The 18451-nt window shown below is 39.8% G+C and overlaps 1 protein-coding gene across 1 annotated transcript in view; it reads left to right on the top strand.

The window, feature by feature from the left end:
- Positions 1 to 980: 980 nt before the first annotated feature.
- The window catches only part of LOC137371001 (NALCN channel auxiliary factor 1), a 1064361-nt gene continuing 1046890 nt past the window's right edge, over positions 981 to 18451 (top strand). The window contains exon 1 of the mRNA XM_068032902.1: positions 981 to 1715. Coding sequence (XP_067889003.1) covers positions 981 to 1715 — 735 coding nt within the window. The remainder of the gene's footprint in view (positions 1716 to 18451) is intronic.

Raw genomic sequence — 18451 nt, 5'->3', positions numbered from 1 at the left:
AGCAGCACTGAGGGACTCGATGCAATGGTACAGGACCCCTCGCCTCTGATGCTGCTGCAAAGCATTCATTGAATCTCGCAATACCTTTTATCACGGTGAAAAATGTGCTGGTTCATCGCCGCTTGACACGACGCAAACGTATTAATGAATGAATGAAGGAAGGATCCGAAATGGCACTTTGTGTATATGTTTAGCTCTTCGAAACTTCACTCGGGGATTTTACCAAACCGCAACTCGTTTCGCGTTTCTCTGGACTCACACCATCATTTAAACTAACCTGATTTAAATAGAAGTAGATGTGATGCTGATGTGAATCAGCACTGAATTGGTTCTGTGTTTGTTTGTGTCTTTCTCTCCCCTCTCCCACTCCCTCTTTCCTCCCTCAGAACAGGCAGCTGTATGTGACAGGATGGAGAGATCTCGGAGCTGGAGATGACGCAAACTATCGTCCTCTTCAACCGCCCCCCCCCCCCAAAAAAAATAGAAATAATAATTGGTGTTTCTGGGCGAAGATGGCCGCAACTTAACATCCAGCTAAGATGTCTGTGGGGATCCAAACGCTGGAGCCAACGACATTTTGCCGGGATCAGGAGAAATAGTTGAACTTTTTTCTCTGCGCGCATTTAGTGAATTGTTTGCTCAGATGTTCATGGGGTTGGATGTGTGAAGCTGGAATGATCTGAATCTTGCAGAGAGTGGAGAGGAGCTCTTCGGCGTTAGGAGCATGTTGTCACCGAGAAGTAGGTTTTCCTGCAGTCATGAAGAAGTCTGATATGACAGTGCCTGCTTTCATCTGCTTGCTTCCACGGATTGGATGGCAACAGTTGACCATTTGTTGAGAGTGAAAGACAGATCCAACCCGAGCAAACGTCCGAGAGAATAAAAAAACAAACGGAAGTAGGAAGAGAACCCCGGTCAATGTATACTGGGGCAAAGGGACACTCATTGTGGAATCGGCCGGAGCTGCACTTTCCCACAATATGACCAAGGGCGCTTGGATGTGCCGACAGCAAGATGACGGATTAAAAATCTGGTATGTGCCCCGACAGAACGACAAGCCCTGCACGGATTCAGAACGGGCCCAGAAATGGCGACTGTCTTTAGCAGCTCTCCTGTTTTTCACGGTCCTGCTATCTGATCACTTGTGGTTATGTGCAGAGGCGAATCTGACCAGGACCAGAGACCAGGGACAGGGCACCTTGGCAGACATGGATGAACACCCAACGGCAGCGAATCATTTACTTTCCCCGGTATTCCTTAGAGCTGAGCAGCCCAGGAAAGTCATCAGCAGTGGCAAACATACCATTTTTATAGGTAATACTTCTACCAGACCTATCTGGCAACTAGAAACGTGCTACCCACATTGTCTATTTGACCAGTATTTTAGTGTTGAAGATGCTGAGTCTGTCTGTGGAAGTGTGAGTGTGGAAGCCAGCGATGGATCCTCGTCGCTGTCTTTCAGCAATTTCCATCTTTCCTTTTGTGATTCTTACACTCTTTCGGAACTGTTTGCCGGGATGTCTACACCAGAGGGCTCAAATTGCGACCTTAACGTCGTGATGGATGGCGATGCCACGGTTTGCGTTCAGTGTGTTGAGACTTATCAAAGGTTAGACCAGCACGCCCAGGAGAAATACGAAGAGTTCCAGCTCTTGTTTCAGAAGTATTTGCAATCGGGAGAATACTCCGTGAAAAGTTGCATCGATGACTGCAAGGTAAGAGCGTTGACTTTTATTTCATTTGTTGATTGGCACTTATTGGAGATGAGAGTTGGAGAATCTTGCTGTTGGCACGGCGACGGATGTTTGTTGGTGGCAAGTGTGCACCGGGAACTGTTGGTTGGAGTTGTTGGTGATGTGCCGGGGAAAAAAAGTTGCCTCCAAAAGTATTGTGGCTCAGCCATCTGGGCGGAGAAAGGCGGTGGTGATTTTGCGCAGTGATGAAGTGCGGACAAGTGGTACATGTTAATGGCAGTGGAACTGGGTAAAGATCTGGAATCCGCTTGGATCGCGCCGGGTTTGTGTTTCCCATTGAGCCGTTGGTGGGGTGGGTTGACTGGGAAAGTGGTACGCGTGGAGGAAAGTGCCTAAGTACTTGGTTAAGTCTAACCGGTTACTAGTGCTGCAGTCAATATATTTATTCAAAGAGTTAACGAGTGCATCCCGGCCGTCTGCCACCCAATTGACCTGCAGTGGCGCTTTGTACTGTAATACCAGAATGCCTTATACGAATAGGTAAGGTGCAACTCAGACACATTCGCAAAGTGGAGTTTGGAATTCCAAAGGACAAAACAAATGTCGGGGTTGTTAATAAATAATAAAGCCTGTTGTGCTGTCAATTCTTTTAAGCCCTCTCCGTTCTATTGGACTATATGATCTCTCTTCTCAATAGTATTTCTGTAAATGTATCCTAGATATTCAAATTAGGAGAAAAGAGCAAATAACAATTGCACGTTTCTTAATTTGTTTTTGTTTAACTTGTGCCTAATAGCTTAGGTGCTAATACACTGTTGGTTAATTTAAAAACAAAAACTGTAATGTACGAAATCCATGTTGTTGCGGGAGCCTCTACAGTCCAACATTAATGACAGAATTTCAATTAGCTCATCGTTATTCCTTGCGCATATTCACTTACAACCTGGTGGGATCTGAAGCGCATGAGTCCGGCTGCATTCACAGCATCAGTGAACCGCAAGCAGTCACAAACTTTCTCAGCACACTCGGCGTGCGCTCCGGGAACGGAATCGTCTGCACATCCGATTTGCATTTAACACCCTCACTGAACAAATGGGTTGAGGTAAACAGTACCAATATTAATATTGATTGGGACATCAGTCTACAGCAGGGAGAGGAAACAACTGTGTGCATTTCAAAAATATTTAACCAGTTGCAAACAATAAAGGCGAAAAGGGCTGCAGGAGAATGGGGAAGTCAAGAAATGGTGGGGACAAAACGGTAAGAGGAAAGCGAGTCAGAAATAGGAATGGAGTAGAGATAGAGGTAAATGGCAATGAAAGAGGGAGGAAAGGAATGGGAGAGACAATGCGGCGAAATAGTTCACATTTCCATACATTTGTGTAGTGAAACTGAAAATGCAATTTAAATTCTGCAGTTCAGCTGTCTGCACAGCGCAGCAACTCCAGTCGCTGTTCAAGGTGCTGAAACTGCATGTCGATCCAGAACAGATGACGTGGCAAAATTGGACATCTTTCCAGTGAAGTATTGAGGTTGGATACTATCGCATTAATTTCCAAAGATAATTAATTTTACTGCAGTTTTTATACTTAAAATGTAAAATTATTTTAAATATCAGCTTGAATACTATTTTGGTGCTGAAAGGTATATTTAATGTGCGTTTCTAGATTCTAGAGAGTTGAAAAATAATGCATTTTATATTCATTATTATGCTGCATATTCTACGGTCTTCATTTTAAAATTTGTTTTCAACAGATCTTTAAATATATTCAAAACGTATAAATCAGATGCATTATGTCAATAGATACATGGATGAATGTCTTCTGTGGAAAGATAGAATTGCATATACTCCACAAATGAACAGCTTCATTTTACCTGTGGTGCAAAGTACGACTTTGCAAAATATTAATCTTTTGAGTAGTTACTGTTCATTTACTGTGGATGACGTAGAGGAACGGGAACTCAGAATGCTTTACTAAGCTCGATAACGTGCTGAGATAATGGATTTTTAACTTTCATTCATATACATTGAAGGTTCCAAACAAACATAGACCACATATTTTTTAGAATTCTTTCTTGAATGGCTTTATTCCATATAATGTGCTTGAAATGCCATGTTTTCATCATCTTAGTTGGTGTTTTATTATGAATGGTAAATACACTGATGATAAAATAATTAAGACATGTGACATTTGGAGGTTCCCATTGCAGGCTTATATACAGACAGCAGAACTTGCAAAAAATATATATATATTTTTAAGAAATGGGGAAGTACTTAGTAATCTGTGTATACACTGGATTCTTTGTTTTTATCCTTTTTTCATTTGCTGACACTTAAAATGTCAATGAACACAAATCAATAGCAAGGTCTTACTCCAACACAGTGATAATTTGTTCACAGAAATGTGTAAGATAAATCATTTTGCAATCAAAACACAGTAAACTATATCCTCTTCACCACTGACTGTTATTGCTACTTTGGAGAGATTTGGTGACAGTATAGAGGCCTCCTTACAGTTGGTTGACTTAGAGTGGTGTAACAAGGAAAAGATACAATCTATACTTACATGAAATCTGTCTGTTAAACAAGATACAACACATGTGACATAGCAATAAAAAAGATAATAGGTGTAGGGACAAAAGGTGCAATGTGATTTTATTCTTTATTTAATTTGGGGAAATACCTTTTTAATCCCCATACAATCAAAATGTTAGGGTTAATTTAGTGGCTATCTGTCCTCATCAGAAGCTCCAGACTTTAAACATGCCTTTATAATAGTAAACGACTATTTATTACATACCAAAAAAATATGGACCTACAATATCTTACGTGATTAGGAATTAAGAAAGTGTAAGATATTTTGAATTGCTTTAACAAGAAAAAAGAAAACTTTTGACTTCAAAATGCATATCCTTATCATAGCAAAACAAAGGCTGTAATATAAGCCATTATGCAAAAGTTTTAGGTATTCTTGGGGTTATCTCAAGCTTTGAGAGCTGTTTTGGCCTTGCACACATCTTGGTGTCTCAAGTAGTGGAGTAATGCATTTTCTTAGAATCAGGACAGCCATGGAGGAAGAAGGCTGGAAGCAGCAGTGAGGCCGAGAACGAGCTTCCTCCACAGTTTTATAATTTCCTTGGCGGGAACACTAGTTTTGCAGCAATTGCTTACTACCTATGGAATACAGCTCAGAAATTGATCAACACTCCCTTTATTTACTGTCTATGATGTGGCTTAGTTATGCAGGTCTTTGTAATAAAAACAAGAAATGCTGGAAATACTCAGCAGGTTTGGCAGCATCTGCTTCTCTCTCCACAGATGCTGCCAGACTGCTGAGTATTTCCAGCATTTCTAGTTTTTATTTCAGATTTCCAGCATCTGCAGCATTTTGCTTTTATATGTAGGTCTTTGTGGTGATCAGTTCCTCTTTAGTATCAATGGTGAGGTGTGACTCAGCATTCCTCTTAACTTTAGGCAGTCCAGAGCCAAATTTATTTTTCCCTTTTTTATACAAAACTTTTTTTTTATACATGTATTGTATTTACCACACTGACTAAATATTCTGTGCATATGCAACACTAAAAATATCAATAGGCCTGGCAGTAATGATGTATCATTTATAGATTTTGGAATCATGTGGTCAACTTTTAAGTTTTCCTAGCTGTATAAATAGATCAGTTTGGTTTTCTGCCATTATAACAAGTTATCTGATAGCTCTTTTGTGCTATTGTAAATAATTGGAGCCTCTGTGTCTGTTTCTTCATAATTAAAATGCTTCTAACTAGATCTTGTACTTCTTTTTATGGAAGTGTGAGCATTGGGTGAAGACAGGATGATACGCAATGCACTGATCTCCCATTGTCAGAATATACTGCTGGCACTGTCATCTCGGATTACTCATGAAGAATTGCCAATTGATTGAGGCCTGCTAGGACCTATAAAAGTATATTTTAGCATAATCAATATACTTTTGAAAGAGACAGGAGCAAATGAAAAGGTTCAAAAACTTTTTCAGCACCTTCTACACATGCTGTTCCAGTGTAATATGCAAATAGTTCATGTTGCAGAGCATAACATTTAAAATTTGAAGAGCGACTAGGAACTTAAAAGGCAACCTGTAATGATCTGCCCTTTTTCGGCCACATATCGCAGGCGGACAGCCTTTGTTTCTTTGACAAGTTTTCCATTTGTCCTCCTCCTCTGCTAGTATGGAATAACAACTGACATTGCCTCTGGATCATGTTTTGTTTCTATATTTGTCTCATTACCACTCCCTTTTCCTTGCACCATGACCACTTTTGTCATTTAATCACTCTGCCCTCTGCCCTAAAACAGATCTTTCCCTTTTATTCTTTTCTGCCCCCTTTTCCCTATCTCTGCACTTGCTAATAAACTGTCCATCTCTAACTTTTTCCAGTTTTGATGAAAGCTCATTGAGCTAAAACATTAATGCTCTTTCTCTCTCTACAGATGCTGCCTGACCTGCTTCCAGTATTTTCTGTTTTATGTCAGATTTCCTGCATTCTTAGCATTTTGGTTTTGTTGTAATGATTATTTGTTCTGCTTTGGGATGCAAGGTAATACTCAGCACACAGAGTCATAGAGTTATACAGCACAGAAACAGGCCATGAAGCACCTCCCTATTCTAATCCCAGTTTCCAGCACTTGGCCCGTAGCCTTGTATGTTGTGGTGTTTCAAGTGCTCATCTAAATACTTCTTAAATGTTGTGAGGGTTCCTGCCTCTACCACCTCTTCAGGCAGTGCATTCCAGAGTCCAAACACCGTCTGGGTGAAATTTTTTTTTCTCAAATCCCCGCTAAACCTCCTGCCCCTTACCTTAAATCTATGCCCCCTGGTTATTGATCCCTCCGCTAAGGGAAAAGGTTTCTTTCTATCTAACCTATCAATGCCCCACATCATTTTCTATACCTCAATCATGTCCACCCTCTGCCTTGTCTGCTCTAAGGAAAACAACCCTAGCTTTTTCAGTCTCTCTTCATAGCTGAAATGCTCCAGACCAGGCAACATCCTGGTGAATCTCCTCTGCACTCTCTACAGTGCAAACACATCCTTCCTATAGTGTGGTGCCCAGAAAAAAAAAAGAAAAATTCTTAGCAGCTTAGCGAAGAATAAAACATTAAGGGCTGAATTTTCAACCATTCAGCCCAGCAGAAACGGCATGGCAATGTTCGTGAGGGGCTAAGGCTTAGTAGCCAGAGCAGCCTCTGAAGTTACGTGGTAGGCTCACATAAAATAAAAATTTGAGTCCTATGACATCAGTAGGACTATGATCGGCAATTTTAAACTGATCTTTTCATAATGTGCTTCAGCTGGTGGCCTGGCCATATAGGATCCTGAAGGTAAGTTCCCCTTTATTTTTGTGGGGATGGGAGGAGCAGGAGTACTCTTCCAGGCTTCACAAATACAATCATGGTGACTGCTGCTCCGGGTATCCAGAGATTGCCCCCTAAACAGCCACTCCCTACCTCTCATTGGACTTACATACTTTATACTGGAAGCAGGTTAGGATACCTGAAATTCTGGTGGCCCTGAGCTGGCGGGCAGGCCCAGGGCACCTGAACTCCAGCTGCAGTCCACTATCCTGTGACCCAGCTGTCAAAATGTAGTAGACCTCCGACCGGGGCTCTTCATTGGCCATTTCAGTGGCCAGCTGCCTGAAGTTCACTCGGAAGGAAAATTCACACGCAAGAGTTTCTGCTAAATTGTGGAAATCTGTTTATTTCTAATGGTTTCCTTTATTGGAATATGATTAATTAGCTGCATAAGGCTGTTATTAATTTTTGAATGAGGAATTGTCAAGCGGCATAATAGAAGATACTTTTTCATGTTTCACCTTGGCACTAACTGACAGTACTGTTGACTTGTGACCTAGTATCCGATGGAAATAAGTATTCAGTGAGCACTGAAAAGTTTGTTAAGTGTTAATGTTACAATTTGCCATGGTTATTTAATCACTGTAAACATGTAATGCTGTTGCAATTGATTATGAGAAACATATTTGGGATGAAATTGAACATGTGCAGGGATACATGACAAGAAATATCACAGCAGTCATCTATTATACAGCCTGCCGGATATTAAATTCTGTTTACTTCAGTAGAACTGGATATTGGGCATGCCATAAAACAGTCAGTAGTTATGTTTTGTGACCCCACCCTGTGTCCAATTTCATCCCCATTATTTACTTGTGATATTTTTGTCATTGAATTGCAGTGGATAGGTTACCCATATGTGCTTCCATCTTGAGTAAAATGAAGTTTTTATTGTCATTAAGCATAATAATTGCAGTAGAAATATGATGGTGCTTTTAGCTTTCCTTCAAAAGTCCCAGTCAGACAATAAAAATGCATTTTGCTAACATCAACATCATAATGTTACACAAATACGGTTTCGCACATACAAAAATAACAGTGGATTATCCCTAATCAGTTAGATTCCAGGAATGATTAACATCTATATGTAACTGTTTTATTTGTGCTTTTGTTGGTTATGCTGTTTCTGGTTCTGCAGAATTTCACGACATATTCTGGATTACTTCATTGGTAACTTTGTTTTTCACCTCAATTTTTGATACTTCTGGGTAGCTCATTTAAAAGAAAATATTTTATAATTTTTTTAGTATGTTAAGTTAAAACATCCATTGTAGATAAGAACAGAGTAACATTGTTTTACTCACTTCCACAATTTCTTATTCAGCAGCTCTTAAAACCCCTGAAGTTTTCATGTAAAACTATTTGGTGACAAGACTGAAACATATTATATTCCTGAATTCCTATCTAGTCATAGAGCTAGCCTCCTGATAACTGTAAAATATCATCCTTAGTACTATGAAAGGCCAAATTGTTTTATTTTGATAATCTGTCTGAGAAGAGAGCAGAAAGCTGGCTGAAATTGCTAGGAGGAATTTATGTACCATATTCCATTGTAAAAATCATTATTAAATATAATTAACTGTATTTTTGTATGATTATATTTTAAATACATTTTTGTTAAATTACTTACTTGCCACTGGCATCTCGATTTTTCTTTGATCCACTTTGTAAGGAAAACCATTATTTTTTTATGAGTTATATAAGTTGTGCAGTCTTCATTTCTCATAAGATGACAATCATATCCCAGTCTCCCGCTGAACTGTACATCAGGTGTTTTCATATTGGGAAATATCACATTCCATTCTGATGTAAATTAGCAGATAACCTGAACTGCTGTTCTCTCCTTGACTCTATATACACATATATGTTACCTATTTTAATATGATAGCTACAGCTTACTGTTTGAAATTAAATGCTGGCTCTTTTCCTGCTGCATTTGGAAGTATATTCGCCAATATGTTCAATTTTTTTTATGCCTCTGGTATCATGAAACTAACTATCCATTCTGGTGTTAGAACTTGTTCAAGATTGTAGTAATATTAGGGAAGAGACAGTGCAATGAATTTAATGCTCATGTGAATTTTCATAAAAGTACTGTATCTGGAGAGAGGCAGCTCATATGCTTGTAATAATCTCCAATAAAGGAAAAGTATTAAATTATTTAAAAATTATCTCCTCACTGGTTGTATGATGAGAATATTAAATTGAGAATTATGGAATGCTCCACATAACTGAAGAGGAAATTCTTCACAACTATTTTAAAAGATTCACAGGTTATGAGCCTAATTCCATTGATATTATCCAGACACACACCAACCAATACAATGTGAAGTGCAGCAGACAAGATTTGAATAATATTGCAGATTGCGGCTTGGATATTGGCTCCCAGAAGAGAGCTCTGTCTAAGTGTGCTTACATTTTCCTGATGTCTATTTTTGACTTTTAGGAGAGATCAGGCAGCAAGGTTATTTTCTCAATATTAACTTTATAAAGCAGCTAGGATATTCAACCTGAGCACTTCTTGAACAAGCATCAGTCAAGCTGCTGGGTAGGAATCCTATACCCCAAGACAGGTAGATCAGGGGCTCAGTTGGTACCACTCTTGCCTGTAAATCAAAAGGTTGTGGGTTCACGTCCCATTCTAGAGACTTGAGTGCAGAATCTAGGCTGATATTTTAGTGCAGTACTGAGGGAGTGTTGCATTTTTGGATGTGACATGAAACTAAATCCCCAACTGTCCTCTCAGATGGATGCAAAAGATCCCAGGTCACTATTCGAAGAAGAATAGGGGAGTCCTGGCCAATATTTATCCCTCAGATTAGTTGTTATTTCATTACTGTCTGCAGGCTCTTGCTATATGCAATTTGTCTGCTGTGTTTTCCTACATCACAATAATAACTACACTTCAAAAGTAATTTTTGGTTCTAAAGCTCATCTCAAGGTCATGATAGCCACTATATAAATGCAAGTTCTTTCCTTCTTGTTAACTGGATTATAGTGCTACTGTTGCATACAGGAAACACCTTTACATTCATGCAGAATGTCAGTGTTAATTGCAGTCTCAATTAGAACACTCAATAGGTGAATCAAGTTGTTTTTGGTATCAAATAGTAACATTAGATCTAACATTAACAAATGTAGTCAATGCACTTTTAAAGGTGTGAGCACTTTTCTCAATCTATAGGTAAACTATTTAGCTGCAAATCATCAACGAACTATCATGAAATTTAGTTTGTAGTTAAATATGGAATCAGTAAGGTTTGTTGTATAATTACTATAAGATGGTTGCTTGAGTCTGAATTAAAGATGCATCCAATTAAGAGAATTATAACTGCAGGTATCAAAAATCTACTTCAGCAACTAATAAACAAACAATCAAGAACGTTGACTTTTTATGTCGAATAACCCTAATTACAAAGTGTCTAAGGGTAATTATCGTTGATGATAAAGTCTCCTGATTTACTTTTATGTTCTGATTCATTAGATACATGTAGGTAGTAAAGGTTGCTACCTTATTAGTTTGTCTTCGAGATACAAATTGTGACTCTTTCATATTATGTTTATAAGAAACAACGCACTCATTGGATTTAAGTCATTAAACTATATTTTGATAGCCATGTTAACAGGGCAGTCAGTAATAGCCTCAAAATAGTGTTGGCAGATTTACCATCCTGTTAATGCCGATGCATTGCTCACAGACATTTTTAAAGGGGCCTATCGCTGAGTGACAGAAGTCTTGATCAGTTTTAGGTGTTAGGTCCATTTTAATATCTAGTTTGCTCCTCTGATCTTCAAAAAATAATCTGGACCTCTGCCCCTCGCCGATCATGACCTTCCCCCTTCCCTTACTCTCGGAATTGCATTTGCACCAGCCTGAATTCGGAGAGTAGCATCAGGTCGCCTGTTTGATGTAGGCGGGACCTCAAAATGGCTCTGACTTTTTCACTGGTTGAACAGTCGGTCTACCGGTGAGCTCCGTCTGTTAGGTGGCCAAAAGTCAAAATCAAAGCTTAATGTTCCCATCGATTGAATTCAGGGATCAAAGAGAACAAAATCAATACTTCACCTCCGTGAATAATCCGTGAATAATACTGAGTGATTCCAAAGCAGTAAGCTCATCAAAGATGGACCACGACAGCAACTCTGAAGCAGAGAATAAACATAAACTGAAACGACCACTCAATTAAATTATTGTAATCACTCCCCTGTATCCCATTTATGTTATGTCCTGTAAGGTCGTTGAAGGAAATATTAATTCTTTGTAATTTTCTGATTTTCCATTAATAACCATTGTCAGCGAACATGCTACATAAGGTTGATGTCTACACTGAGGAACGTTGATTTGAAACTTTCGCTACATGCTTATTGAGAAGAATAGCAATAATGCTTAGTTATAGTGGTTCAGTTTCAGAGTAACATCGTGACACAAACACGAAGTAATGGAGGAAACAGCTGTGAACAAATGTTGGTGATCACTCGGCTCCAAACCTCAATACAACCTTGGTCCAAACATGGACAAAAGAGCTGAATTCCAGAGGTGAGGCGAGAGTGATTGCCTTTGACATCAAGGCAGCATTTAACCTAGTGAGGTATCAAGCAGCTCTAGCAAAACTGAAGTCAGTGGGAATTAGGCTCACCAATACCTTCTCAAGGGCATTAGGGATGGTCAGTAAATTCTGACCTTGACAACAATGCCCAAACCCCTTGAAGGAATTAAAGAAAAGTACTTTTTACCCTAAGATGTGTTCTGAATCACAATTGCGTACTTTTAAAACTCTAATAAGGTGAATCATTAAATTATGTTTTTGTTATCAGTATTTTCAGAACTGGGGGCTAATAGAACCATAGAATCATAGACCCATAGAAACATTATGGCACAGAAGGAGGCCATTCAGCCCGTCATGTCTGTGCCGGCCAAGAAGAAAAAAAGTAGAAACTAGCTGCTCAATCTAATCCCACTTTCCAGCATCTGGACCATAGCCTTGCAGCTTGCAGCACTTCAGGTGCATGTCCAGTTAATCTTGCACTTCTGATGGTGTTGTTCCCTGCAGTGGCATGATGAGAGAAATCCTTCCTAAAGCATGATTTTTAGCTTGACTTAATGCATTCTGACTAGCTGCACAGCAGATCTTGATTTACATCTACCTGAAACATAATGTTAAAGGATTAAATTTTGTTTAATTATTGTGATTAATTTGTTAAATATAATCAGGAATACTGAATACAGAAAAATATTATTACATCTAATTTATTACATGCCAGTTTAATATGCTTTTTAATTTTCTCTGGTCTGATCTTGTATTTTAAAAATATAGGATGTGTCACTAGATTTCTGTTTCACAATCAAGCTTTGTACTTCTGAAGTGACCTTAATAATTAGGTTCCTGTGATGGGTATCATCTCATTTACTGCAGATCCTTTGTGAGACTTCTTTTATTGGTTTGCCTTGTCAAGAATAGCAGAGATGTTGTTCCTTTGGTAATTGAAAGTGTTAGAAAATAGGATTGTCTTACAACATTTAAACAAATTAGAGGCAAAGGTTCTTCAGATTAGTTCTTTGATTATCCATTGCAGGACAGTTCTCATTAGACAATAAGTAATAATATATATTAGAACTGCAGGGAAATCTATGAAAGAAAGAAAGATTCACATTTATATAGTGCCTTTCATGACCTCAGGACATCCCAAAGAACTTTACAGCCAATTAAGAACTTTTTGAAGTGTAGTCACTGTTGTAATGTAGGAAATGCAACAGCCAATTTTTGCGCAATACAATCCCACAAACAGCAATCTGATAATGCCAGACAATCTGTTTCGAATATTGGTTGAGGGATAAATATTGGTTAGGACACCAGGGAGAATTCCAGTGCTCTTCTTCAAATCAGTGCCTTGGGATCTTCGACATCCTCCTGGGAGGCAGAGAGCAGTTTAACATCTCAACCAAAAAACTGCAATTCCAACAATGCAGCACTTCCTCACTACCGCGGTATCAACCTAGAATTTGCAGTTAAACCCCTGGAATTTGAGCCCACAAGCTTTTGACTTAGTGGCAAAAGTGCTCCCACTGAGTCACAGTTGACTACTATTATGGGCTTATCAAAAATAGACCTCACACTGTCAAATATATGCAATGTACGCATCCTCCATACTGTCCATTAGACATAATCCTTATTGAATTCATGTTTAATAGTAGTCTTTATTTATAACAACGTCTTTTGTGAATTCTAAGAAGTACTGATTTGCTTTGTTTACAAAACTTATTCAGAGCTACATGAGCCATTGGTTGATTTTTGACATTTGAAAAATGAGATTTAAACAGTTTGGCTTAGTGATTTTCTGGCAGAAAGTTCCAGTTTCATTCCTTCATTGTGAAAATGGTCAGAAGTGCTTACAACAATGAATAATATCGTAAGAATCACATTGTATTTCATGTTACTTCGTGTGCTAATTTGACAATAAAATAACTTGTAAAAAACTTAGTCATCCAGAGAAACTATAAATCTTGCACAATGGTTAAAGAGGAGCATTGATTGTACTTGCTGTGTGAAGTTTAAAAAAAAATGATTTGTTCATTTACAGGATGTGTGCATCACTGGCAAGGCCAGCATTTATCATCCATACCTAGTTGCCTTTGAGAAGCTGGTGCTGAGTTGCCTTCTTGAACCAGTGCATACAACTGAGTAGCTTGCTCGGCCTTTTCAGAGGGCAGTAAAGAGTTAACTACATTGCTGTGGGTCTGAAGTCACATATAGGTCAGACCAGGTCAGGACGACAGGTTTCCCCTCCTAAAGGACATTACTGAACCAGTGGGTTTTTATGAGAATCTGATAACTTCATGGTAACCATTAGTGATACTAGCTTTTTATTCCAGGTTTATTAATTGTTCTTTTATTTAACTGAATTCAAATTCACAAACTGTCGTGGTGGGATTTGAATGGTCATCTCTGGATTATTAGTCCAGGCTCTCTTATGTCTTGTGCATATATTTAATTTTAAAATTTATATCGTTCTCCCAGGTGTGTTTGGCAAAAAGCTGATCTGTAGCCTTGGACAGGTCAACATTTTGCTGAACAGGAAGCGAAACAAAGATCTGGCCAAAGGGATTGGCATATACCTGCCTGAAGATCCTGTCTGAACATTCGCCACACAAATCACTCTTTATCTTTCAAAACAGATTTTTCTGGGTTCCAGTTGGAACACATTTGGGCTTACTTTGAATTGTTGGACCAGTATTGGCTTTCTAAAAAAAAAGATTCTATTAAATTTGATGAGTGCATCTCCCAGCTGATTTATACATTTGAAATTAGTTCTTCTCATGTATAACATTCACTGGATCTTAATAGAGCTGCTGATTTACAAGGTAATTTGGAGACAACAAACCTTAACTTATAAATGTATTGTCCGTTAACTGTTAAAGCAGTATATTGTTAATGACTCTAAAATTAGTTTTCAACATCTGTGTTACCTCTTCAAAGTCCAGGTGAACTCCTAAATAGATACAACAGGCAGAATCATATGATCATATAATTTTTACAGGAGTTGGGACCATTTCTGGAGCCTGACACCACAAGGGTCTGTATTGTGATCCTCTGTGTGATCGTAAGGGAGGTGACCTCCTAATTAGCTGCCTCTGTGTCTGTTGTCCAATTAAGAATGGAGGGCAGTTTCCTGAGGCTGCAGACCCAATCAGGTGGCTCACAGCTGGGGACAGCCAGCAACCCTACTGGGAGAGGTGGGCACTGTTCAGGTAAAAAGGAGAACATGAGGCCACCTCAAAATGGAGGCGCCCTCAGAAGCATCAATACATTTCTAAAAATAAAGAGGCCTGAATCCAGTTGGGCCATCAGAGTGGAGGAGGAACCCCTCCAGAGGATTCATTTCGGCTGCATCTGTGGCATTTCGACTCCGCACGGCCCCATCATTCGGGCGTGGAGCCTTCAGTTCCAATGGCCTGCTGGCCTGCCCCCGGGAGGCCACCTCCATGGAGCTGCTGGGCTCCACACTCAGTGGAAGCCTGCTCCGATGCTGGGAAGATCCTTCCTGTCCCCATTGTTAGTCCCTTAATTGCTTAATATTGGCTGCTGGGTGGACTGCTGCAAGGCGGGAATACATCGGGGTGCTGATCCGACGGCCTTATCTCCGATTTTGCTCACAGTCACACCTTCAAACCTGCTTCTGCGGGACCAAAAAAATTTCTGTCCAATGATATAAATAAAGAAAATCCCATGTACAGCTGTGAATTTCTAAAAGCATTTGATGTACGTCAGTGAGAAGAGAAATTCAGGTGTTGGGGTAGTTGACATTCAGCATTTTTTTTACAATTAATGGGTAACTTTGCAAGCTGTCACATTGCATCTTAAAAACATATATAAATAGATACTTGGATGGTAGTTATAGACAAAATTGCACCTTCCGGCAGCGTCACACTTCGTCAACATTCTTAGGTGTGCTTAAAACTCTATCTTGGTTTCAGATCCTGGTTTGAGTCATTATGCTTGTTTATGAGAGAAGGCGGTACAACATGGGCTGGCAGCTCCTTACTGAGCTCCTTCATTCTACTCTTGCCATACATACATAACCCCAGTTTCTCTGTATCCATTCCTGTGTACAGTTTGGCTGCCATTCCAGACCCAATCCCATTACCTCCATCTCCTTTTATCCTTCTCTCCTCACTCCTACCTCCTTGACCAAGCTTTTAGTCACCTGTCCTAGTATCTCCTTCTTTGGCTTAGTGCCAGTCTTGATCTAATTAACACTTTTGTGAAACACCTTTGGACATTTTGGTTGTAGTTGCATTGAACAAGAGAGTCCCATATCAAGCAGATATGGTTTAAAGTTTCTTACAAGTATTTGTCTTTCGAGATTATTACTAGCTTAAGAGCATTTATGTAATCATAAATGAAAGCTAAATCTACCGATGAAGCTAATCAATCCAGTTGCAACTGCAACAGTAAAACCTATCCACTGCCACCGCATTGAGTGGTGGAGGCAAGCACCTCAAAAATCTACATTTATTCCATTGGTTCTATCAGTATTATTCACCTGAAGGCTGGCAATTGTATATAATTATTTATACTCATTGTTAAAATTCAAGTTGTTTTGGGGGACTGGACAATATAGTTGAAGAAAATAAAGAACTGTTTCAACAGCATAGGAATTTCTCTTAAAGGAGTTCTTGTCTGTAACTGTGGACTACTGAGGGATATTTTCCAGTACATGAATTACTGAAATGCTTATCCTGGATGCTTCCCTTAAGGAAAGGACCATTTTATAGGAGCTTTACAAATCTTGCTTCTTTATATGTAAGTTACTTTAGTTTGACATTGTTATGACCAGTTGAGAAATGGGTCTAGGGTTCCCTCTCAGCCTTCACCTGGTCTTAGTGTAACAGGGATTAATTTTTAAAACATTGTTTGTAGCTCCCCTTTAGTGAATCCTTGTTCACTGCTTTCCAATTGTAAGGCAAAGAAACCAGCCAAACAGGTTTTCTTAGGTTTAACGAAGAAAGGTTGAACTTTATTAAACTTAAACTCTAATTTAGTTAATGCCTACAGATACATGACGTGCCCACGCTAGCATGCATACAGGAAACACACATGCAGATGGAGATAGAAAAGAGCAGAAGAAATACAGTGGAAAAGTTTGAGGCAATATCTGAAGATGGTTTTGCTTACAGTTCGAGCTCACTGTAGAGTCCTTGATTGTAGGTTGGTCTTGCTTTTCGTTGGGGACCAGTATTCTTCTTAAACCTTGTTTAAGTAGGAGACATTTCTTTCTTTGAGGTTCAGATCTCTTCAGTGGATCCAGAGGCTTGTGAGAAAGAGATGGGAGCAGATAGGAGAGGTCTTCTCAGTCCAGGAGCAAACAGTCTTTCTCAGTTCAAACTCTCTATGGCTAGTTCAAAAACAACCCTGGACCAGCCAGTTAGTCATGTAACTAGCTGGCTTAACCAGTCCTAACTTTTGTGGATTGTATCACCTTAGCAGTGTCTGGAATGCTCTTCCTTACACCTTTGGTGTCTGGTGATCAAAATCCATTGTGGCTTAAGTGGACTAGTGAATAGCCCTTTGTCTCCACAAACACTCTATGTTAGTATGCAAATGTCCTTCCAATCAAGTGTCTGGTGATTTTTTAACAAGTCCTTTCTTCACTCCAGCAACAGTTTAAAATCAATGTTCATATGGCAAAATTAATATGCCTCATTCTTGGCAGGTGGGGGCCTGCATGCTTGACATCAATGGCCTAGAAATTCAATAGCGTAATAAAATGCATAATAATCACATTGCCCCTACGTGAAATCCGTGTACCTGCTAATCTTAATGACTTGTGCATTCAGCCAGTTCTACCCACACTGTTAATTGGCTGCACACCTGTCTGGGTTGTGGGTGTGGTGTCTATATTGTGGGAGGAAACCATGATATTTCAAAACAACCAGCATCCCTTAAAGGGGAGGTGGGTTGTGGATTGTGGCTGCAAGAAGTGTTGTGTACAATTCTTGTGTGAAAAACTGAAATGGCTAAAGCTGGGAGAGGGCAGGGACCAAAAATTTGTATGTTGCACTGGAGGCCTTGGTGTAGGAAGTGGAGAGGAGACCGGGCTTTATTTATCTCCCAAGGGGCAGGAAGCCCACCAGGCTAATGATGAAGAGACAGTGGGCGGAAATTATTACTGAGGTGAATGCCAGGAGAATTGCTCCCAGGTTGTAAATGCAGTGCTGCAAGAAGTTCAATGATTTTACTAGAGTTGTTAAGGTAAGCTCACTGTTCAAATACTTTGTCATCACACTTGCTCCACTCACAGTCACATTCATTGCAACAATTGCACCAGTCCCTTTTCCCAGCAACATTCACTGCTGAGGCTGAATTTAATGCCAGCAGTGGTGGCCTCCATGGTGGGCCGGAAAGCCAGAGGCAACCCCATCGTGACTGTTTCTGGGAATCTGGTTGGGATTCTATGCCCATCAGGCAATAAACTGCCTGGTGTTGAGGTTCCCTCCTCCAAGAGTTGCCGGTCCTGCGATTGGCCAGCAGCTCATCAGTCCTAGCAGCATCATCAGGAGTGGTGGCCACTGCTTGGACTGATTCCAGCCAGGACCAGCAAGATAGAGCAGAACTCGGATCTTACTTAAGTGTGGAGGCCGTGACCACTGGAACACTGGAGGATGTGCTAAGCAATGTTTCTTTATGTCTAATTCCCCTTTCCTCTTATCACTCTCCGTCACCTCACACAGTCTGTATGACTAGCTACAGGGGCTCCCAACACTTTAACATCTTTGCTCTCTCTCACACCACAGCCTAACCCATGTCTCTTTCTCATTTCAGTGCCTCAGACTCAGGAAGCCCCCTAGCCAGTGGAGGAAGAA

Source organism: Heterodontus francisci, chromosome 6, assembly GCF_036365525.1.
Source record: "Heterodontus francisci isolate sHetFra1 chromosome 6, sHetFra1.hap1, whole genome shotgun sequence".
Classification (NCBI taxonomy): domain Eukaryota; kingdom Metazoa; phylum Chordata; class Chondrichthyes; order Heterodontiformes; family Heterodontidae; genus Heterodontus; species Heterodontus francisci.
The sequence above is the reverse complement of the archived record's forward strand: the minus strand, read 5'-3'. Positions and strand labels throughout refer to the sequence as shown.